Source organism: Folsomia candida, unplaced genomic scaffold, assembly GCF_002217175.1.
Source record: "Folsomia candida strain VU population unplaced genomic scaffold, ASM221717v1 Fcan01_Sc019, whole genome shotgun sequence".
In the NCBI taxonomy this organism is placed as follows: Eukaryota; Metazoa; Arthropoda; class Collembola; order Entomobryomorpha; family Isotomidae; genus Folsomia; species Folsomia candida.
This window is the reverse complement of record NW_019091211.1, coordinates 1,702,252-1,725,813: the sequence shown is the minus strand read 5'-3', so window position 1 is coordinate 1,725,813 and position 23,562 is coordinate 1,702,252. Positions and strand designations below refer to the sequence as shown.

The 23,562-nt window shown below is 42.6% G+C and overlaps 4 protein-coding genes across 5 annotated transcripts; 1 reads left to right on the top strand and 3 right to left on the bottom strand.

The window, feature by feature from the left end:
• Positions 1-3,497: 3,497 nt before the first annotated feature.
• Positions 3,498-5,899, bottom strand: LOC118438223. Its single transcript, XM_035858121.1, has 2 exons — positions 5,747-5,899; positions 3,498-5,658 (listed from the first exon to the last, which is right to left on the bottom strand). The coding sequence occupies exon 2, from the start codon at positions 4,947-4,949 to the stop codon at positions 3,501-3,503; it is 1,449 nt and encodes a 482-aa protein (XP_035714014.1). The 5' UTR covers positions 4,950-5,658; positions 5,747-5,899; the 3' UTR covers positions 3,498-3,500.
• A 1,764-nt stretch (positions 5,900-7,663) lies between these two features.
• LOC118438289 lies at positions 7,664-13,948 on the bottom strand. Its single transcript, XM_035858236.1, has one exon. The coding sequence runs from the start codon at positions 13,946-13,948 to the stop codon at positions 7,664-7,666; it is 6,285 nt and encodes a 2,094-aa protein (XP_035714129.1).
• Positions 13,949-15,051: 1,103 nt separating this feature from the next.
• On the bottom strand, positions 15,052-16,577 carry LOC110857598 (aquaporin AQPAn.G). The gene is made up of 4 exons (XM_022106197.2): positions 16,348-16,577; positions 15,709-15,913; positions 15,513-15,646; positions 15,052-15,437 (listed from the first exon to the last, which is right to left on the bottom strand). The coding sequence occupies exons 1-4, from the start codon at positions 16,543-16,545 to the stop codon at positions 15,207-15,209; spliced, it is 768 nt and encodes a 255-aa protein (XP_021961889.1). The 5' UTR covers positions 16,546-16,577; the 3' UTR covers positions 15,052-15,206.
• Positions 16,578-17,383: 806 nt separating this feature from the next.
• On the top strand, positions 17,384-21,475 carry LOC110857517 (glycerol kinase). Of its 2 annotated transcripts, none has more exons than XM_022106105.2 (11): positions 17,384-17,537; positions 17,605-17,689; positions 17,804-17,875; positions 18,112-18,298; positions 18,423-18,637; positions 19,223-19,332; positions 19,408-19,510; positions 19,587-19,697; positions 19,889-20,145; positions 20,698-21,050; positions 21,138-21,475. In XM_022106105.2, the coding sequence occupies exons 2-11, from the start codon at positions 17,636-17,638 to the stop codon at positions 21,188-21,190; spliced, it is 1,515 nt and encodes a 504-aa protein (XP_021961797.1). In that variant the 5' UTR covers positions 17,384-17,537; positions 17,605-17,635; the 3' UTR covers positions 21,191-21,475. The 2 variants fall into 2 exon arrangements, with proteins under 2 accessions (XP_021961797.1, XP_021961798.1); XM_022106106.2 differs by having other exon boundaries at positions 17,462-17,537; positions 17,608-17,689.
• The last annotated feature ends 2,087 nt before the right edge of the window (positions 21,476-23,562 follow it).

Below are 23,562 nucleotides of genomic sequence, written 5' to 3'. Positions count from 1 at the left end.
TAAATTAAGTCTGCCCTACAAAAATTCGCTGAATAAGAACAGTCGCCATACAACCCCTCCACAGTAAATACGAGTCTATTTAAATGGTACATGTATATGCAATAAAATTAGCAAAACTCTAAGTTTCCGCCGCGTTAAACGTCACTTAATGTTAGGGGACAAGTTTCACTCTGTATTCGTAAAACCGGATAAGACCTCGGGCAAAATAACAATAATTTCGAAAACGAAAGAAAGAATCGTAGTTGCTTTCACGATTTTGCAATTCCTCGTCGTCCTCGCTAAAATTTGGTCGATCACTGCAAGGATGGCAAGCCTTACTGAAAAAATCCTCGGCATTGGGATCGCGTCGTTGTCCGTCACGCCATTTCTGGTACGATGTCACACCTCCGCTGACCATGTCCATGTGCAACTCCTTAACTACATATTCTTCTCACAAGGTTGCGTTGCTAAAAATGTTATTATGCAAATTTAAATAGTCAGCTTTTCAGGCAAACTAAAACGTGATCTTGAAATTCACAGATGTCGATAACGGTGGAAGGCAGAACCGTTTACTAAAATATCTCGTCTTCTTTCTTGACGCGATGGAACTCAGTTACTACAACATTGCCACGATGCACTCCTTATTCGTGATGATCTTCCCGTGTCAGATTGGACTCACAAGCTCTATGCTATGCATGGCAGAAAACGGTTTCCAGAATGGCGTCATCGCAAAATCGTTCTTTGCAGTACTGGAGTTTCTGATATTCATTCAAGGCTGTGCTGGTGGGGGATACTACATGATAATACTTCTTTTGACGGGGGTCATCTTTCTCTGGATCGAATGCGAAACTTTCATAAAACGGTATAAAATTGGAAATTCTCAGCAAATCGGTTACAGGAAAGTGCAAATTTTTGAAAAGTTACAGAATGCCTGCACGCGCGATCAGATTTTCTTGACCACCGCAATTTTCATTTCGGCTTGTCAAATGCTTAAGCTATTCGCGACGATTAAGATGCTGCAATCGGGGTATGATTTTTTGGCGATGGTATTTTTGTGGATATATTTCCTGGCCATGAGCTTCAGTGTGATAATGTTTTCGGCAGCTGCGAAGGTGTACAGGGTGAGTCAAAAGTGGACAATGGGATGTAAGGGAACAGACAAAAACAAGTGGGAAAGAAAATTTCAGAGGTCTTTGAGACCTTTGAGATTGGAGTTTGGCAGCAACTTCGTCGAAGTACTCACCCCGCTGGTCGTTCAGGAATTTTGTTTGCGGCAGACGATGTCATTTCTACTCGTGACAAAGTAAACGATAAAAATCCAGAAGTTCCCTAAAAGTTAATAAATATCTATGTACATCAGTACATATTTATGTCTAACATACCTACAGACTTACCTAATTAAACTAGAGGTTCGCATTCATAATTTTAATGTATTCTTCAAATCTCCCATGAAAAATTACATTTACAGTTTGCATAAATCCATACATACTCCCATAAACTGTATCCGTGATGTTGTAATTTTAAATGTTATTTTTGGTTACCAATTTACTATTTACGTTACGTTACGTTTGTGTTACGTTAAAATCGCTAACTGCCTATTAAATATGTATAATCGAGAGTCGTCGTACCCATATTCATACAACACGTGTAAATAGGTAAGCGAATTTCTACCTATTTTCCAGTAATCCTAAGTTATGTGCAACTACTTGTTAGCAAATTATGATAAATACGTAGTGCATATATAAAGGGTGTTAATAAAGTCCGATCCCATGCATTTTTTGGAGCGTGGTTGTTACAAATTCAGCTGGAACTTTTGAACCAGTGAAGTTATTTATTTCAAATTTTTACCATGGGAGGAACAACTAAACGTGTAAGTCATGAGCATCTTAGAGTTGAGATACAAACATTGCATCAGCAGGGGCTTAAACCTACAGAAATTGTGCAAAAATTGGGCTGCAGCCGCAGAACTGTTTGGAAATGGAAGAATAAAAATTTTGTCCACGACAAAAAGCGACCAGGGCGACCCAGAAAGGTGTCACCTACCACAAAAAGAATGATTAAAAACAGACTTTGCAAGAAAACCGGTAGTTCATTACGTAATTGAGCAAGGGAGTTAAATGACTCAAAACGCTATAAAGAGAAGAAGAAGCAAATTAACTGTGTGACCGTGCAAAAATTTGTGAAAACTACGAAGTGGGGTCACACAGCTTACAAACTAACCAAAAAAACCTCTCATGTCACAAAAATATATCGATGACCGTCTGAAATTTGAAGAACTCCTTCAGAAAAGTGCCCATTTGAGTGAAAAAAGACTTGGTGAAGAATTGCGCAGTCACATCCTTTGGACTGACGAATCTATTATTGAACTATATCCAAAATTGAACCAACAAAATGTTCGTTACAGGACAGAAAACAAATCGGATGTACCATCAAGAGCGATCCCAAAATTCGGGCTTAAAGTTATGGTAGCGGGTGGATTTTGTGCACGTTGCGTGACCCCTCTACATATCATACCAAAAGGCCAATCAGTCAATGCAAAGCATTATATGGAAAAAATATTACCTATCTATTTCGATAGCATGGGGAACAAGGAAATATTTCCGAATGAAAGAAAAATAGTTTTCATGCAGGATGGTGCTATAGCCCATACAGCAAAAGCGAGTTTGAGTCTCATCAAGACGCAAGTTTCAACGGTCTGGAGCAAGGGGGTGTGGGCCGCTAACGGCCCAGATTTGAATCCCCTGAAGAACCAGTGGTCCATACTTAAGGAAAATGTATACAAAGAGCCACAACCCCGGACGAGGGAAGAGCTAGTAAAAAAAAGTTCAAGATGTATGGAATTCGATTTCCAGAGGCACATTGGAAAAATTAGCACAGAGCCTTAAACAAAGAGTTGAGGGCATGGTTAAAGTAAATGGTAACAAGACCAAATACTAAGGTAAATATGTCGAACATTTTTTGTAAGTATCACGGGTAGTTTTTTTTATACTAGCCTTCACTTTTTTACAGGAAAAATGGGATCGGACTTTATTAACACCCTGTAGTTTAAGGATGAGAAATAAATTTATGGACTATTGTACTTAAATGGTCGTTTATGCATGTATGCCAACCACGCCCCTCAAATTGGATAGACTGTTTATTAATTCCAACTTAAAAATTTCCCAAAACAATCACATCTAGATTTTGATTATTTTATCATTTCATTTTCAGGAATAAAGAGTTGTGGTTGTAAGGTCTCGATTAAATAATTCATCATTACATTCAAGCCATGGTCGTGTCGGAAATTTATTTGAGGCAGACGGGTTCATTCGTACTCGTAACGAAATAAATGTGTGCTTTACAACAATTTTTTTCGTGATTAAATTATTTGCATGATTTACACAACAGTATTTTTAAAATACTATCAAATTTACTACTGATTATGCAAATTTATTAAATTCTTCGACTAATAAATACTCAAATTATCAAATGACAAATATTATTTACTTATCGAATATTTTATACATAGAACACACATAAAACTATGTCTTGATAAGTATCTTATCTAAAAATTCATTGCTAAAAACCCTCCAGGGATCATACCTCTCTAAAATCTCCACTCCTAAATTCCACTCTTTCCGTTCATCCGAAGATGAAAATACGTCCGGCAAGGTGTTAAAAATTGTTTCATTATTCCAGGCATTTTCCCACGTGTGACCCCAGCCCTTCGCCCACTCCACCCTCAACACGCCATGGACCTGATGAATATCACGATACAAAAGTGACTGCAAACTCGCCAGAAATTCCTGAGCTTTTCTCGTCTCAGGAAACGTGGCAAATTCAAACCAAATCACGATATCGTACTCGGGATGGTTTGGCACCGGTTTTGCCGGTGAAAAGATGGGTGGTTCTGCGTCCGCCCCCTCTGCCAAAATATTTTCGGGGTCCTCCACCCCCGTGACTCGCATATCGAACGAACCTGCGTTCGGATATTCGCCCCGGGCATGCCACTCCGAGGCCAAATCGTCATAATCTTTCCGTATAATTGAGACAACTTTTTGAAAATTTTGGCGCGATGTGACCACCACGAATGAATTTGGCCTGAAGATTAGCACATGCTTAGAATAATATAATAAATGGTTTCTTGACCGACCCCAGTAATCCTGGGACCCGGTGAGATATGATACAACAAAGTTTAAACGAAATGCCAGACGGGAAATAATCTTCCAAACGTGCGGAATCCTTGCGAGCAGCCATTTATAAATTCTATTACCCGGGATATAATTCCCAAAACGGTGATTGTACGGTGTTTCCGTGAAGGTTGACCCGGTCGGCTGTTCTGGTTCGGAGTGCCACCCAAAAAGAAATACATTCGATTCATCCAAGCTGATAACTTGTATTCGTCCGTACAAATCCAAATAATCCGCCAAGTTTGGTTTATCATCGTCTTTTTCCTCGCAAAATAATTGGCGCACTTTTACGAAAAAACTTTGCGATCTTAACATCTGATCTGGACCAACCCGTATTTTCACCCTGGTTACAAACGTTCTCCCCAAATTGACGAGAAATGCTTTCGTGTCCGGATGTGATCTTGACAGCGTTTGGACGACATATTTTCCAGTAGTGTTGTCCCATCGGATGACGTCCATCTCGAGGACGAGATTGCTAAATGTTCCGTACGCATGGCCGAGAGATTTGGATTTGGCGGTTGTGCTAATGCCGGATCCGTGCGCCCCAACTGCCAGCATGCCACCGACGGAAAGGTCATCTTGCGAGGGGCAGGAGAAAAGTCCGAGTTGATGTGACTCCAAGGTTTTTAAGAGGCGTCCCAAAGTGACCCCTGGGCCGAGTGTGACGCTGTGCAGGGAAGTGTTAAAGTCAGTCGTGACTTTTATCCCGGTTAAATATTTTGTGGTGTCGATTAAGAGAAATTTGGGGCAATGGGTGGCTTCCTCGTGTTTCGAGAGGGTGATGGGACTCCAACTGTGCATCCGGCCCACGCCACGGACCCGATAACCCGCATTCTTTGCCCAGTTGACCAGACTTAAAACTTCGGAGGTGTCCCGTGGGGAGGAAAAGTAGCAGAATGGGATGACCACGTCGGACGCGTAGGTTTTGAAGGGGCGTAAAGTGTAGGTGGAAGTGGGGGGAAAATCTGGTAGTGGGGGACACGGAACCAAATTGGGGAGTGAGGTGCCACTCGTACCTGGAACCGGGTTAATTATGTTAAAGTTAAATGTGTTATATATTTATGTATGTATTACGTATTTATTTATCTATTATTTATTTATTCGTGTGTTGCTTTATTTTATGTATGTATATGACTCGATGCCTCAGCATAAACATCAACACATTTTTAGTTGTTGTTTGGCTTTGGAAATTTATTTTAAAATTCTTGAAGACCAATTTGTAGTCAATAAGTTAATTAATAGAATGGCGATGAGACTTTTTAATTACGATAAGCCAACTTCGATACGTTCCGATTTTTCTGAAGGCTTCTTAAATTTGAGATTTCCTTTCAAAACTGACAATCTAGATACCTATATTTAAAACACTGTAACGATAAATTCTTCAAATTTGTCATCCAGAATTTTTAAGTAATTTCCTACAGCAGAGAAATGATTACAAATGTGCTTATTTTGACGAATTTGGTGAGGAGTAATCCAGTCCTACTTTAATTACCCTGGGATTGAAGTCCACCTATTGCAACAAATGCTATTATACTTATCAGATTCGGTTTCATGTTTTGTAAAATTACATAAGACCGAAATACGTAATTGTCGTTCACTTTTTTGAATTGTGCGTAATTTCCAGTTATTTGCGGGCTAAATTGGACCCCAGGAGAAATTTTGTTGCTATTTTTTTCACTCACTTGATGACTTTTGTATGGGGAATGAAACTTGACGCTTTTTTATCTTGCAGCTAAATACGTGCAGAAGTTTTGCATACAAAAGCAATAATAATAATAAGAGCAGAAACTTGCCGGAACAAATATGTAAATAGTTATCCAAAGTACTGCACAGGGATGGCAAAACTTGCTGCCCTTGATAAACATTATTTAAGACATATTACATATGTAAGTACATACATAAGCATGTTACATTATGTTATGTACATTACACGTGCAACTCCCAGTGGTTCTTCCCCACAGATTGATCTATCTGCTTGATCGTGTGAACATGAGCACTTGTGGCTTTATTTTTCAGCAGAATTACTTTTGATTTCTGCACGGAGCCAGCAAATTAGGCATACAATTTCTGATTTCATTTCGGCTAAGCTGGTCCTGTCCAGATCCTGACTATGCTACGCGATAAATAAATAGAATTGTGATTCCTCATAAAGAACCAGGCTTATCGAGTTGTACTTAAGGACCTAATTAGAAAATATGTACATACTTCGTATTAAGCGCGCAAATATTTTTTATTGATAATTACAAATGTACATAGGTATGTATGTATTACATACGGGATGTTTGTTCTGAAGTTTCATGTATCTATGTATGTAACTATATGCATAGTTTTCAAACATATAAACCCAACTACCACTAGCATAAATAGTTAAATATGGACATATGTACATATGTATGTTGGGATAAAGCGTAGTTAATTTTTTGCGATGTCTTGCTTATATTTTTTAGTTTCTTTCACTTTTTTTATATTATGAGAAATATAAAACTTTGATATATCTTTACTATGGAACGTATAAAATACCCCAATTACCGTGAGCGTACGCATTTCAACCTTCCCATATACATATATCTTATAAATTGAGCTTAGGAACATATGTAATAACGAAGTTTGAGAGAAGTTTCAAAACTTTTGATGGAGAGTAATGGGATTTTTTTCGCAAATTTACCCAGCACCTGAGCATGTTTAAATTTGCTATTCATTTGCTTTTATTACCGTTTATCATCATCAAGGAGAAAAATTGTATGCCATAATTTTACACTACGTATGCATATATACTTTCAGGTATATGTACATATGTAAATAGATCGAGGCGACTTATCCAAAGAGTGTATGTATGTAAATCTGAATTTGTGATGATACATGTTGAGACAATTTCGTAAAAATTAATTCATACGTTTTAAATCTATGCATGTAGTTTTTTTTTTTTTTTAAAACAGAGAAATGTATGTTTCTGTGTGTGTGGTGTGACTTTTGTGTAACTAACGGTGGCAAAATGTGACCATGTAGGCGTAAATAAGGCGGCGGTGTGGTCACAAGTTGGTTACTGGGTTGGTGTCATTTTATTTTACACGCAAAAGCCAATTACAAATTTTGAGTGTTAGAGAGACGAGTGGAGAAATCGTGCTGTTATTCTCGTAGCTGGAGGGACACTGTCTTAATTTTCACAATTGTGCACGAATATCACACGAAAAAGCGACGCTAACTTTACAAAGCACTTCCTCCTCTCCTCCTCTCGACCAATCACAAAAGAACACCTTGAAATTTAATTTAATTTAAAGAGGAGGAGAGGAGAGGTCAAAACTTTAGAAAAATACAAATTGTAAAAGATAAAAATGTGAACAAAACTCAATTATCAGCAGGCAGACTGGAGCCGGTTCAAATTTCCCTCCCGATCTCCAGTCTCAAACCCATACAAAATTTAATATTTATCATGTCATGCAAATTCTCATTATCATTAAAAGTTCATATATTTGTTTAGAAAATAATTATGTAAATTCTCGACGACATGCACCCCCTCAATACGAGTGTCGTATTCCACTGAGGGAGTCGAGCTGAGCGTTGGGCTTCGCGGTCTTGGCCCGCACGTCGAGGACGCAGAGTTTTGCGACTGGGCGGCGATACTGCTTCCCGTTGGACATCCGGATGTCGACGACGCGGGGGATTCCATCACTTCCGGGGAAAGTTTTCACCACCATCCCTAGTGGCCACTGGTTTCGGTCGAGGGACTCGTTGACCTCGACGACGACGTCTCCTTCTTCGATGGGATTGGTTGGGCGGTCCCATTTTTCACGGCGGAGGAGCGTGGGGAGATATTCGATGACCCACCTCCTCCAAAATTGATTAGCCAATTCTTGAGTGGCTCGCCACTGGCGGTGGCTTGTGAGATCTGTGGGGCTGAACTCCCCTGCGGGTTGCAGGTTGCTGGAGCGACCGAGGAGGAAGTGGTTCGGAGTGAGGGCTTCGGGATCATCAGGGTCAATTGATACGTGAGTAAGAGGGTGGCTGTTGACCACGTGTTCGGCCTCGACGAGGAGGGTGTAGAGGGACTCATCCTTCAGGTTCCTCTGGAGGAGGACCTTTCCCAAGGCGGTCTTGACAGACCGGACGAGGCGTTCCCAACTTCCGCCAAAGTGTGGTGCTGAAGGGGGATTCCAGTGCCAAGTGATTCCTCGCGTGGCGCACTCGTTCTCCATTTGTTTTTGATTTATTTCTTGCAGGGCGGTTTTGAGCTCGTTATCGGCACCTCGGAAGTTCGTACCGTTATCGGAGTAGATGTGGACTGGACATCCTCTTCTTCCTACGAATTTTCGTATCGCCATGATACACGAGTCCGTGCTTAAGCTGTGGGCCAGTTCGAGATGGACGGCGCGGGTTACGAGGCATGTGAAGAGGGCGCCATACCTCTTCTCGCGACTCCTCTTCACATTAACCTCTATGGGGCCGAAGTAGTCGAGGCCAGTGCGGTGGAAAGGAATGACATGACTATCCAATCTGGCGGCGGGCAATTGTCCCATCTCAGGAGGGGACGGTTTGGCTTTGTAATTTTTGCAAATTTGACAATTCTGCTGAGCGTTCTTGACTGCAGGGCGGAGGTGGACAATGTAGAATTGCTGGCGAATCTCATTCAGGATTCTCTCTGTACCATGATGTCCACACTGGCGATGAAAGTGGGCGATGAGGAGACGGGTGTACGGGTGTCGGGCGTCCAAAATGACCGGTCTTCTCATTGCTACATCAACTTGGGCAGCGTTATCGATGCGACCGCGGGCTCGCAGAACCCCTTCTTTGTCCATATAGGGGCAAAGCTTGGACAATTTACTCTTCTTGGGGAGGGGCAGTTCGGCAGACAGGCACTCCCACTCATTCGGGAAACTTTGCTGTTGACTCGTTCTCCACCACCACTCCTGGGCGCGGACTAACTCTTCAGGGCAAAGTTCCTTGTTGTAGAGAGGAAATTTATTTTTCACCCTGTCACGAACTCTGAATACGTAGGCGGTGGTATTGATAAGGCGTCGCCACAATGAGAAGCGACTAATGTCGATGACGGGGGCAGTTTCATGGAAATGAAGGACGCAGTGGGTTTTCATCTCCTCTTCTGGGCTTTCTTTTATTCTCGAGCAGGTGGGGACAGGCCAGTTTTCTTCGGATTGTTGGAGAAAGGGGGGACCATTCACCCAACGGCTTGTGGGTTGGAAATCGCATGGCGACTCTAGACGGGTCAACTCGTCGGCGACATTCTCCAAAGCAGGGACCCACCTCCATTGTTCTGGAGTGGAGAGTTCTTGTATCTCTCCCACTCGGTTGGCAACAAATTGGACGTATTTTCGTCCATCAGATCTGATCCATCCCAAAACGGTGGTGTTGTCGGACCAGAAAATTGTTCGGTCGATTTTCACCTCGTGCTGTTCACTGATAGTGTGGGCAAGTCTAACTCCCATTAACGCTGCTTGCAACTCCATGCGGGGGATGGAAAGGCTTTTCAGGGGGGCGACTTTGGCTTTTCCCATGACGAGGGCAATTTCCACCTTCTCTTCTTTATGGATGCGGAAGTAGCCGACTGCTCCGAATGCCTCTTCACTGGCGTCGACGAATATGTGGAGTTGGACTTCATCTGCAGAGGTGAAGGTCCACGAGTAGCAACGTGGGAGTCGGAAAGTGGGGATTTTCTGCACTTCTTGTAGCCATGTTCTCCATGATTCAAATGTTGATCGCGGAATTTCATCATCCCATCCGACCTCGCTGCGCCATGCTTGTTGTAGTAAGATTTTTGCTTTGATGGTGAGGATGACGAGGAATCCCAATGGGTCATAGATAGACATGACCAGTGAAAGCATTTCACGCTTGGTGGGGACTTTCTTCCCAGACAGGATCTCCACTCGCGCTTTAACAAAGTTGAGGGAGAAAGTGAAGACGTCGGATTCTGGTCTCCAGAATAGACCGAGGACTCGCTCGATGACGTTATCTTCACCCATTTGCAGATCCTTCATATTGCTGGCACGAAGTTCCTCTGGGATGTGGGCAACGACTTCGGGGGAATTGGACAGCCAATTACGAAGGTTAAATCCACCGGCGGCGTGGATGGTTCGGACCTCTGCGAATCTTTTCTTGGCCTGCTCCACGGTGTCACATGAGTCGAGCAGGTCATCCACGTAGTGGCGGTTGATAATGGCATCTACGGCGTCGGGAAATTGCTGTTGAAATTCTGCAGCATTTTTGTTCTTCGCCTCTTGGGCACAAGTTGGCGAGCAGGTGGCTCCAAAGATGAGCACTCCCATTTCGAGGGTATCGGGGGGACGAGTGTGGTCACTTCCTCTCCAAAGGAAGCGTTGGGCTTGGGCGTCTTCTGGTTTCACCTTGACACGGTGAAACATGTCCTCAATGTCGGCGGTGAGGGCAATTTGTCGTTGTCTGAATTTGAGGAGGATATTCGGGAGAGGAATTAACTTGTCAGGTCCTTGGAGAATGTGATCGTTGAGACTACGACCGTGATTCTTGGCCGCGGCGTCAAAGACGAAACGTAACTTCCCTGGTTTCTTGGGATTGTACGCCATAAAGTGGGGAACGTAGTTCGTCTTGTTCGTAGTGGTGGCAGCTTCCTCAGGGGACAAAATACGGGCGTAGCCTTTGCTGAGATATTCTTCAATTTTGTTGCAGTAACTTTTCATAAATTCGGGGTCGCGGTCCATCTTCCTCTCCATGGACATGAGGCGACGATAGGCGTTGGAGTAGCTCTCGGGAAGTTTGACATGATCATCACGCCACAACAACGCGGTTTCCCATCCTCCTTCAACACGGCGAGTGGAGGCGTCCAAAATTTCCTGAGCTCGCTTGTCCTCTTTCGTTCTTGGTTTATCCACCAACGGCTTAACTCCAAATGACTCGGTGGAAAATTGGTCCTTAACGAGTTGGTGGAGAGGGTCGACCTCTTGCATGTGATATGCGTACTGTTCCCTGCCGGCCCAGGCTGTTCTCCCCATTAACGCCCATCCCAACGGCGTGCGGATGGCGATGGGAGAATTGCTGCTGTTCCCCTTTCCAACTCGGAAATCTTTTTGGAGGAAGAGGGTGGGGTTGTCCATCCCCACGAGGATGCCTGGACGCTTGCAATCGTAGGTGTTCAGGTCGATTCCCTGGAGGTGAGGCCACTTTTTGAGCAGTGACTTCCTGACGGACTGCTCCCGCAGTCTTAATCGGTCAACTGTCTTGACATTGTTGAGGTCGTGGACGTAGCTTCCATCTTTGGACTTGATGCGGAGGGAGACGACTTTAGTGTTGAGTACGGTGGGATCACTCTGGAATCCGCCCACTGTTATCTGACGGGATTCTCCTTTCAATCCGATGGCTTCGGCGATGGTACTCTCAATTACTGTAAGGGTACTGCCACAATCGAGCATCATGAATGTGGAGATTGACCCCGTGGGACCCTCCAATGTGACAGGGAGGACCATCAAATTGATGTAGGGCATCTCTTCTCCTGTATTCACCATTTCCGGTGGTACAGCAGCAGAACGACGAGGATTTTCGGGATCGTCGGCTAATCTTCTTCGGGGGGCGGCGACATGGAGCAGCTTGTGGTGGGGTTTTTGGCACCCATCGATACCACAAGCTCGGGGGAATTTACAGTCCTTGACTGCATGACCGGAACTCAGACACCGGAAGCATAGGTGGCAATTCTTGACGAGTTCCCACCGTTCGTCCGTCGGTTTGTCGGCGAAATCTCTGCACGCGTGCAGTTTGTGATTGTTGCTTCGGCAACAGGGGCACTTTTCGGGGGGCTTGGCGTGGCGAGGACGATTTTCTCGGTGATCGTCTCGTGTTTTCTTCTTCTCTTCTTCCGCCACCATGACTCGGTCGTGGAGATTTCTTCTCTTTCGCTCATGGTGGTTGGATTCGTTGCTGACTTTGGGGGGACAGAAGGCCCAGGCGGCGTCGGAGTAGTGGTTCAACCACTCTGCAAAGAGGTCAACGGTAGGGACGGGATGGCCGGATAACTGAAAGTGACGACCCCATTCCAGCTTGATCACACTGGGCAACTTGTCCTCCAATTCCTTGATGAGCATGGGATTATGCAAATGCTGCATGCAGTTGAGGGAGGTAATGTTGGCGGCGAGGTCGTCCACTGCGATACCAAGGTCGACAAGCGTGTCCAACTTTTCAATCTTGACGGGGGGGAGTTCCTGGACTTTTCGGATTAAATTTTGAATAATTTGGTCAGGCCGACCAAACCTCCTTTGCAATCGTTGCATTACTGCCGGGACATTGGCGGGGGACACCAGCAAGCTTTGCACAATTTTCAGGGCCTCTCCCTTGAGGCAACGTTGGAGTCGGATTAGGTTCTCGGCGGGGGAAAACTGGCAGAAATTCGTGCTGTTGACGAAGGCTACGTAGAAGGTGCCCCACTCTTCTGGACGACCAGTGAAGACAGGAAGGTCTCGACCTTGGACCTGTCGTGCCAAAATCTTGTCGGTCGACGAGCTAGTTGGCTGGAAGTTGGGCAAGGTCGGGACGTGGGGATTGTGCAGCGGTGGAGGCGGCGGTGCTGCTGAATACGGCATGGACACAGGCGTGAAATGAGGCGCAGTCCAATAATGATGAGCATGAGGGGGAGGATTCGACGTGCTCCCACTCGAGGCGGATACAAACGGCGTGGTCTGTGCAGACGTGACGATGGGGGGAATATTCGAGGGCGGCGGCGGTGCAGCAGAGACGATGTATGACGTGGGCACTGTAGTGGGAGGAGGATTCCCCGGAGAACTCCAACTCGCCATTGTTACTAGTGGCGTGGTCGTGTGAGTGGCTGCTGTGAAGGTGGGGATATTCGGGGGCGGTACTGCAGCAGCGGTCGTGTGCGAAATGGACAGGGGCGGCTGTGTTGCAGCGAAGAACGAGTGTGGCGTGGACACTGGCGGCTGCGTGGACGTGAGAGTTGCCCAATAATCTTGAGAAGAGGTGATGTAGGGCTTTGCGAAGGTAGCGAAGAGGGGATTCAACATGGCGGCAGTCGTTGTTGTGGAGGAGGAGGATGCCGACATTTGGTGTGCAGTCGCGGCGGCGGTGGTAGTGACTGGCACGGACTGGGGGACATGTGATGTCCATGTGGTGACGGTTGGCTGACCGGAAGTGTGACTAATTGTCGTGACTGGGGACGACAATGGAAAGAAGTGGGCTTGCTCTTCTTGGGACAGAAACGGTGACGTAATTGGGGTGCTGCGTATTTCTTGCAGTTGATGCGTCCACATGAGGGTCAGGTTTGATTTGTCAACTGGTTCTGACTCTCGTTCAACGTCCTCCGCATCTGAATCGTTTTCAAGCTTGTTCAGTTCGGCGTCGGCTCTGATCAAAATTTCTCTCTTCTGCAGCTCGGCGGATTCCTCGTCGAACTGAACGAGGACTTTTGCACGCGCCAAATCCTCTGTTGACTCTTCAAGGTCACTTTCCAAACCCTTGCGCTGGCTGACAAGATTTGCAACTTGTTCTGGGGATAGGTCAGGATCTGCACATAGGTCGACGAGTTTCTGGATCTTGCGTTCAATGGACTGTTGTTGAGCCTCCATTAACGCGAAGTCCTTTCTTCGCGCAAGCTGCGCTTTGTCGACGACCGCAAGTGCGGTGCGGGTTTCGACGTCGATCCTCTTCTGGCTTCTGACGATGGACGAACTCTTCCGTGACCCGCTTCCGGTCACGATCGACGCAGGAGAATCCACCGCTGGTGGCGTGGTAACGTTGACGTTGGGGGCGTCGTTATCGCAGTAGCGGCGTGGCAGCAGTCCTGCTGTAGTCCTCACGGGTCGTTCTCCCATCCTGTAGGGACCAATAGACCCAACAAAGGAAAAAAATTAAAATTTGTCCTTGTGGGAGAAAAATTGGACGCCACTTCCTCAAATATGAACCCCTTCAGGGGGCGGGTTCAAACCCTTAATACAGGTGTCAACTCTGTGACGACGATTCCTGTGGCGGCTGAATGGACCCTGGCGGCGGTGGTCCTCTTTCTCTTTGTGGTCTGCTGTGAAATAGGGACCCAAAGAGAGAAACAATTAACAATAATCCTTAATGGGAAGAAATCGGACTCTACTTCCCAAATGCTGAACCCCTCGGGGCGGGTTCAAACCCTTAATACGGGTGCCAACTTTGTGGCGATGATTCCTTGTCGGCGGGCGAGCGTCGACTCCAGATTTAGACCCTTTTGGCTGGCGGCGGGTCCTCCCACTCGTCACACTTCACTCTCCTGGCACTTTTAGGGCTGGGACGATTCAGGAGCGAGACCATGTAGTTTTTTTTTTTTTAAAACAGAGAAATGTATGTTTCTGTGTGTGTGGTGTGACTTTTGTGTAACTAACGGTGGCAAAATGTGACCATGTAGGCGTAAATAAGGCGGCGGTGTGGTCACAAGTTGGTTACTGGGTTGGTGTCATTTTATTTTACACGCAAAAGCCAATTACAAATTTTGAGTGTTAGAGAGACGAGTGGAGAAATCGTGCTGTTATTCTCGTAGCTGGAGGGACACTGTCTTAATTTTCACAATTGTGCACGAATATCACACGAAAAAGCGACGCTAACTTTACAAAGCACTTCCTCCTCTCCTCCTCTCGACCAATCACAAAAGAACACCTTGAAATTTAATTTAATTTAAAGAGGAGGAGAGGAGAGGTCAAAACTTTAGAAAAATACAAATTGTAAAAGATAAAAATGTGAACAAAACTCAATTATCAGCAGGCAGACTGGAGCCGGTTCAAATTTCCCTCCCGATCTCCAGTCTCAAACCCATACAAAATTTAATATTTATCATGTCATGCAAATTCTCATTATCATTAAAAGTTCATATATTTGTTTAGAAAATAATTATGTAAATTCTCGACGACAATGCATGTTAAACTTGCTACAAAATGTATCCAATTTACGTTCGTAACAATGATAGAAGAATATTCATTTCCAGAAAATGAACAAAGCTTTATTTTTTTCGGTACTGTACAACTTCATAAATATGTTTATAAATAACAAAATTCATCCCTGATAACTTAAAGTTTGTCCAAATGGCAGGATTGCTTTCTTCACCTGCGACTAGACTTGATTGTTCTGCTCATTACTTCCATTTTTAACAACTGTTCCTTCTACTACTATTGCTTCTTCTTCTTTTTGCGAGGGTTGGAACAAAAAGTGGTAACAGACAGCCCCCACGACACCGCCGGTAATCGGGCCAATCCAGTAAAGCCAGTGATTCGCCCAGTCTCCAGTGATAAGAGAGGGACCAAAGGATCTAGCCGGGTTCATACTCGCCCCAGTAAAAGGACCCTGAATTTATAAAAATCAACGCTGAGTTAATTTGTTTCGTAATTTTGTAATGCATTTAATTACTTGGACACTTACACAAAACAATATCAACGCCGCTACCAAGAGCCCAATCGCCAGAGGTCCTGATCCCTGTGGCTCACGTGTCTTATCATTTAAAGCAGAAATTAAGAAGAGAAGAATGAAAGTTGAGATGAATTCCATTCCAAAACCTGGCAAAACAATGCATCAATGCAAATATTTAATACAAATTTACACACGCATATGACCTCACCTTGCATTGGGGACACGCCCGACGCCAACTGGGTCGATCCTAATGACCACGTGAAATTTGAAGGGGTAAGACCCACCAAGATCTGCGCCCCCAGAGCAGTACCCACGCATTGCGTCATAATGTAGAGAGCACCAGTGACAATGGAAATTTGACCGAGCGATGCGAGCGCAATTGTCACGGCAGGATTCATGTGGCATTGCAGGCTCTATACATATGTGGATAAGTACATGTTCATTTAGTCTAAATGTTTTGCAAACTAAAAATATTTAATGGGGGTATTCACAACAACTTCCACTAATCTCGAAAAATCAGCATAAATTACGAATTATCGTGAAATTTTGCAAAGCTTTTACTGGAAAACCATAGGGTTTTTAGTTGTTAGTTACAAATTCATCCAGAAATTGGACATATTTGTATTTCATTTCACAAAATTATTTTGCAAATTCATGCTCTCTATCAGAAATTACAGAAACGCCGATATTAAATCAAGGGATAATTGTTTTTGTAGCTTTGCGAAATCATTTAGATGTACGAATCTCCTAACACGACAATTTGTTTCGCAAATTTACTAAATAAGTGTTGCCATTCTAAATACGGCGCTATCGTGAGTACCCCCAATACATATGTGAAAATAATTACCAAGGCCAGCGTCGCCACAATGATCCCCCAACAAAGCGAGACTCCAGTCAGATTGAATGACTCGGGATTACTGTGAAGTGCTGCGAGGACGCTTCCACACCCCGTCACGATCAGAAGACATGATCCGATCAGTTCCCTTACCAAGGCTTGACAAAGCTCCCTTGGGGAGACGCGAATCTGAAGCAGTGCCCACTCCATTTTTTCTAATGAGAGCCGACTCAATGGCGCAACTCGGTATAAATTCAGCACAAAACCACACTTGTCTAGACTTATCAGACCAGTTGAGAGAGGAAAAAATGGGGAAAATGATTTAAAATAATGAGGAAAAAAATTTAAATATTTCCGACAAAATGACACTACTTAGTTGAATTCAAGTTAGAAAGTATCTTATTATTTTCATACCTACATAAATACATAGAAGCGGCGGATGGCAATGACACCGGAAACACATATCAGGCTACTGGAGAGAGGAAAAATCGAGAAAATAATATGAAATAATGAGGAAAAAGTAACGTCAATTTTTCAGGGAAAATGGCACTGGTTTAATTAAAGTTAGAAAATAGCTTATCATATTCATACCTATGTACGATGGATGGCAATGACACCGAAAACGCTTTTGTAAACTTTTCCATAAATACAAGTTTCACAAAACCAGGATAAAATTGGTGTCTCGTTGTTCAACTTCTTGTGGTTGTAATGTATGTACAGAAATAAGCTGCAAATCAACAAAAACACGGAAAAAATGCACACTTATGTAAGTCCATCACAGTTATGCAAATGTTTATGTTTTATTTAAGAAGTGTTCTGCAATCCAAAGGTTAGTAATACTATATTTTGAGTTGAATTCACAATTATATTGCTTATTTGATTGATTGATTGAAGCTTTATTCAACTGTCTACCCAGTTCAAGTAACAAGTTACATATACTCTTCCACAAGTGGCGCATGTACATAATAAACTTTTCCATCATTATTAATTCATAGTTCGTTTGCACGTTGAACCCTGGTTATAAATAGGTTGGCAGATATGTGTAACACCCTGACCACTGTCTAGCTAAATAATTATTGGGTTTGCATAACAATAATTTCGTAAATATATAAATACAAGCCAACGTCTTGGTCAAGTCAATCGTCACTTTACCTTAGAAAGGACAAGTCACCCAATCGTATTTATCACTGATTCTGACAAGGGTATGATTTTTGTTATAATTTTTCTCTCACTGTACATAAATTAATCTATATTTTTTCAAATAATTAGTAGCGTCTTGTGAAATAAGCCAGCCTTAATCATGACAAATTTCGTTGGAGCGATTGATCAAGGGACAAGCTCGTCCAGGTTTCTGGTATAGCTTTTAATTTTATCGTTATTTTAATTATTTTAATTTAGATTTTATTTTATGTTAGTAAATACGATGGTTAATTTCCCAATTAAAATTCATGTTATTATTTTTTTTTAGATATTTGAATCAAATACGGGAAGATTGGTGACTTATCATCAGACCGAGATTCCAAGATTTGCACCACAACAAGTAAGAATGCTATACATACATGTGCATTCAAATTGTGATATAACTTAGGCAACTCATTAGCCTGCATATTTATTTATCGTGCCGCGGATTATGCGTAGCATGAAAATACTTATTACTCACTAAACAAATTTTTAAGTTCTTATAATTCAAGCGAATAGTTGACAGGATGTGATTTATTTCTTTCTTATTCTTTCTTATTTCTTTCTTATTCCTTATTTCTTTCTTATTATTTATAGGGATTAGTCGAACAAGATGCCAAGATTTTGATATCTTCCACTCTCACCTGCATCGATCAATGTGTCGAAAAATTTGAGGCTTTGGGATTTTCTGTCTCGCAAATTAAGTCAGTTGGCATAACGAATCAACGAGAAACGTTCATCGCGTGGGATAAAATTACCGGAAGACCGTTGTACAATGCAATTGGTATAAATAATTAAAATACTGTATTATTAACTCGGTGGCTTCTGCCAAAACTTCTATCCCACGATGCTAAAAATTTCATTGTCAGATAGAAATTGAGCTAAATGCATGCCTTTTCTCATTACAGTTTGGATGGATACCCGATCCCGTCCTGCCGTGGAGGAGTTTTTATCCACGAAGAAAGAAGAATGTGAAAAAATCCGTCGAATGTGTGGCCTTCCGATGAGCACATATTTCAGCGCACTTAAAATGAAATGGCTTCTGGATAATGTGCCCGAAGTTAGAAATGCGTCTGATGAAAACCGATTATTATTTGGTACCGTGGATTCTTGGCTAGTTTGGGTAAAATTTAAACATTTGGTGTACTCACGACAACTCTTGTTTATGTAGCATGGCAAATTTGCGATGCTCGAAAAATTTGTTGGCATTAGAAATCTGTATGATTTTGTTAAGTTCGCGAAGCCATAAAAAGTGAACCCCTCCATTATGGTAACTATGTTCATAGATCGAATATTTTGCGTACTCCGGCCTCCGGCCGGCCATGCGTACTCCGGCCTCCGCGTACTCCGGCCTCCGGCTGGCCACGTGTACTCCGGCCTCCGCGTACTCCGGCCTCCAGAAAAAGCTGCGTACTCCGGCCTCCGGAGGCCGGAGTACGTACTCCAAGCCCGGAGTACTCCGATCTATGACTATGTTACCCTATTTTAATTTGAGTTTGCGAAATATTTTTGCAAAGTAAAAATATTTCTAGTGGCGGAGAAAATTTGCAAAAAAAAACATGGTTTTTCAGCAAAAATTTCACAAAACCTTCGAAAATTATGTTGTTTTGCTAAATTGTGGGGAATTTATGAAAGTTGACGTGAATATGCTCGGTATTTATGCAAGTTGTGAAACATGTTTGCACATGTAAACCTATTAATACGCTAGAATTTGACTGGAGGGATCAGTGGGGGTCTACATATCACCGATGTTACCAACGCTTCAAGGACCATGTTAATGAACTTGGAGACCTTACAGTGGGATCCATATTTGTGTGAGCAAGTGAAAAATATGCCAATCTATTTCTGGTTATTTATGTAATGAAAATCTTTCTAAAAATTCAATGAATTTAGATTTTTTGGGATTGATGTCCAACTGCTCCCTGAAATTAGATCTTCCTCAGAGATCTATGGGCATTTTGTGACCACAAAACTTGCCAAAATTCCAATTTCCGGGGTACGCACATACATATTTACATAATTTTAACTACAAATAGATAATAATTAAATAACGTTTCAATGCATATTCACAGATTTTGGGTGATCAACAAGCCGCATTGGTCGGTCAGTCATGCCTCAGACCAGGCGAAGCAAAATGTACGTATGGAACAGGTTGCTTTCTTCTGTTCAACACTGGAGAAAAGGTTTGTTTCTGATGACTCACAGTTTCCCCCATAGGTTGCGGAACCGTGGAGACATTGTGGGGACAGATTAATGAAATTGCAAGGATAGGAAAATCCAAATTTTTATGGGGACATTGTCGCCGCAGTTCCGCTGCCCCTGATTCCTCCCAAGACACTAATTTTAACCTTGTCAAAAATATTGCAATTTCCAGATCGTTCATTCCACTCAAGGCCTCCTGACCACGGTTGGTTATAAGTTGGGCCAGGATTCTCCCGTCGTGTACGCTATGGAAGGGTCCATCGCCATCACGGGGGCATGCATTCGCTGGTTGAGGGACAATTTGGGCTTTGGGAAGAACTATGGAGAACTGGTCCAATTGGCCGACAGTGTCGACAATACGGGAGGAGTTTTCTTTGTCCCTGCTTTCTCGGGACTGTTTGCCCCCTACTGGAAATCCGGAGCAAGGGGGTAGGTAAAATTTTTTTGGGGGGGGGGAGGTCATTACAAGTTCGCGAAAACTAATATTGCGAAGTACTTGTCTGGAAGAAAAAATGACATGAATTTTAATTGGGAAATTAACCATAATACTCTCATAACATAAAATCTATATTAAAATAGCGATACAATTAAAAGCCATACCAGAAACCTGGACGAGCTTGTCCCTTGATCAATCGCTCCAACAAAATTTGTCATGATGTGCAATTTCGATAATGAATTTTTTGCAAAAAATTTTTGCGGATTTTTTTTTTGCTAATGTTACTAATGCTCCGAATATGTCATTGGGGGTATTCATTACCAGTTTACATGTTCGGATCGAAACATAATTCCGAAGCAAAATTCGAAGTAAGTATTTAAATACGAGCCTTGGACATGTGCAAGTTCGCGAATTAATTTCCAAGACAAAATTTTTGCAAACATTGTTTTTGCTGACGATGCGAACTCGTCATCAATACCTCATCATATCGCAATTTGTTCATATGCATTTTGTAATTTGCCGATTTTATAATTGTTGTCTTTCAGCCTAATTTGTGGCCTTACCGAGTTTTCGACGAAAGCTCACATAACTCGAGCCGCCTATGAGGGCGTTGCTTTTCAAGTGAAAGACATTTTAGACGCGATAAACAATGAGGCCGGTGTGGTTCCACTCTGCTCTTTACGAGTCGATGGTGGCATGACCGTTGTGGACAGTTTGATGAGGATGCAGGCTGATTTCTTAGGGATTGAAACACTACGGGCAAAAATGCCGGAAACAACTGCACTCGGAGCCGCAATGGCGGCCGGATTCGCGAAGGGGGTGGATGTTTGGAATCCATTCTTGGAACAGGAAGATGCCATTGGTGTGGACGTATTTCGACCCACCATGGATCAAAAAGGTATAAAAGTTGGGTCTGTTAATGAGTGGACGTGGTGTATTTCATAATGAAATTTTCATTACATATGCAAATTATTTGTAATTGCAGAGCGGGACGAGCGACACGCAAAATGGAAGAATGCTGTAGCTCGAAGTTGGTAAAATCGCTGCAAAAATCAGACTTGCAGGAACAGTTTATACCTTAAAAAATACAAATATTTGACAAGAAATGAAAGGCATATGGATCTATAAGGCTAGTTAACTTTGAAGTATGTAAATTTAATATTTCGTCATCAATTAATTCGAATTCTCCAAATGTTTAGCATCTCGTCATAGAAGAATACTTTAATATGCTTCACATTTATTGCTCAAATGAAAATAACCTTAATCCTCAATCTGTACAAGCTTCAAAATAAATAAACTTGTTTAGCATGAATTAGTAAGTAATTCCATAAGTAAGTAAATGCATTTTATTTTTTGCAGAAAGCTTTTGCATGACGAAAATTAACCACTTGTCACAAATGGATAATATTTACTGGATATATATATAAGCAATTATGTTTTTTGGACGCAAGAAATACATAAAAAACACAAGAAATTGCTAAAAAAATAGTAGAAACATTCGAATTAAGAATACGCAACTCATTTCTTTTTCAAAGCCAGCAACGTTCTTAACAATCCACGAACATTTCCTTGCACAAATTTAACCACGGTTTTATGCGTGATCACCATTACTCCCGGATAACCTAAGAATAATGGTTTGCAACTTTTCCTAAACTTCGCCATGTACATTGTCTCCTGCCTTGACCATTCTTTTCTCCCAGATTTCCAGGATCTTAAGCTCACCCGTGACCCTTTGTGCACTTCAGCCGCGCAAGAGAGAAATACCACCCACGATATCATCGCGCATGGAATACTACATAATAAAAAGAGGGAAAAAAATACTTCCAAATTTTTCCCTTCAACGATTAAAATGTATCCCGTAGATATGCAAATTTGGCTGAATAAAGCTTGCGTAATTGGGACAAATGGTCCAACCACGCGCGAACCTACATAGTCGGGAACACTCAAGTGTCAACAGCCGATTGCTAAAAAACTACGCCGCAGAATTAAAATCTGATAAGTGCATTAGATTCGCCATGCGATTTACATTATGATTCACTATGGACTTTGTAATTTTTGAACATCTGGATAAATATACAGGAAATTGAAGAGAAGCGGGCGGCGATAGTTTTTCACAAAAAAAAATCGAAGAAAAACGGTGAATTTTTCATGTGCTGAAAAAGTCAAGGGTGTACTTTAATTTAGCCCAACGGACTATAAAAACATTCATGGGGACCGAATCGACAAAGAACAGTCGAAGAAGAATTTTTTTAAAACCTCCAAGGACCACACCCATCATGAAGCCTCTCAAGCCTGGAATCCGAAGAAATTCACGAAATTCCAACGGAAACCGGGCTCACTGCTGACAATGTAGATGCAAATTATCCAATGAGTGCTCAAATTGAAGCTTAGGCTTAAGGCTTTGAAATGTGGTACTTGCCACATCCTGATCGTACCCCAAAGGAAAACCAGATTAAATAAGTGCAGGAGTCACCTCAAGTGGTACGCTCCAAAAAAGTGAGCAGGATTCATTTTACAAATGAGATTTTAACATCGGAAAAATCTTTTAACAAGCGAATTGTCCTAATCTACGCAAAATCGGTCAGAGACATCCCCCGATATAGATAAAAGGTCAGAAAGTCACATTATCCAGGTTTTTTGATGATTTTGGCAGGTGGGAGCTAATTGGGGTAATTTCTCTACATTTTGCTGAAAATTGGGGGGAGGTGGGGGAATCAAATTTCTTAAAATATGTTTTTGAGTCCGTGGTACATCCCCTAAGTGAGATCCAATTCAATGGAATCGATGGGACCTCTCAGCAGGACTCAGCACGAATTTATAGTGCAAAAAATGACCCAAGCGTAGCTAAAAAAACAAATTCCGGTCTTTATCTCCAATCAGAATTGGTGATCATCCTTGATGGATTTGAACCACCGGAATATGAAAAATGGTCAAAGTTAGGGGCAAAGGTGTGTTCTAAACCCCGTAGAAGTGCGGAGGCTTGGAAAAAATTTCTGACCCCGGAATGCCACAAAATGTCCCTGGAATCGGTGCGTAATTCTATCGAGGAGTGGTCGTCTCGTCTTTAGCGTGGCATTGACGCAGGAGGAGGAAATTTTTAAGACTAAAAATTGTTTTTGAATTGAAATTTATCTGGCTTTTCGGTAAAATAAATCAAAAATTGCTAAGTTGAGATTTACAAAAGTAATAAGGCTATATGTCATTGACACTTGAGTGTTTCCGACTATGTAGTTTCGTTATCAAGTCCAAACTTCTGTAGACAAGAATAACGTTCTCAGTTGACGCCCTTAGATCCGGGACAGTTTGAAATTTCCTGCCAAAAGTTTTTCTGCAGTCGAAGTTTAGTTCCTCTTGAATAAGTGGGAGGAGAAACATAATAAAGGCGGAAAAGCCGTAGAATATCATCCTCA

Excerpts from the sequence above, each read along its gene's own strand:
- LOC110857598 (XM_022106197.2), bottom strand. The coding sequence starts at position 16,545 with ATGGAGTGGGCACTGCTTCAGATTCGCGTCTCCCCAAGGGAGCTTTGT. Across the intron at positions 15,914-16,347 it reads TTGTGGCGACGCTGGCCTTG|AGCCTGCAATGCCACATGAA; the intron begins GTAATTATTTTC and ends ACATATGTATAG. Across the intron at positions 15,438-15,512 it reads CGGCGTTGATATTGTTTTGT|GGTCCTTTTACTGGGGCGAG; the intron begins GTAAGTGTCCAA and ends TTATAAATTCAG.
- LOC118438223 (XM_035858121.1), bottom strand. The coding sequence starts at position 4,949 with ATGCACAGTTGGAGTCCCATCACCCTCTCGAAACACGAGGAAGCCACC.
- LOC110857517 (XM_022106105.2), top strand. The coding sequence starts at position 17,636 with ATGACAAATTTCGTTGGAGCGATTGATCAAGGGACAAGCTCGTCCAGG. Across the intron at positions 18,638-19,222 it reads TGGATTCTTGGCTAGTTTGG|AATTTGACTGGAGGGATCAG; the intron begins GTAAAATTTAAA and ends TTAATACGCTAG. Across the intron at positions 20,146-20,697 it reads TGGAAATCCGGAGCAAGGGG|CCTAATTTGTGGCCTTACCG; the intron begins GTAGGTAAAATT and ends GTTGTCTTTCAG.
- LOC118438289 (XM_035858236.1), bottom strand. The coding sequence starts at position 13,948 with ATGGGAGAACGACCCGTGAGGACTACAGCAGGACTGCTGCCACGCCGC.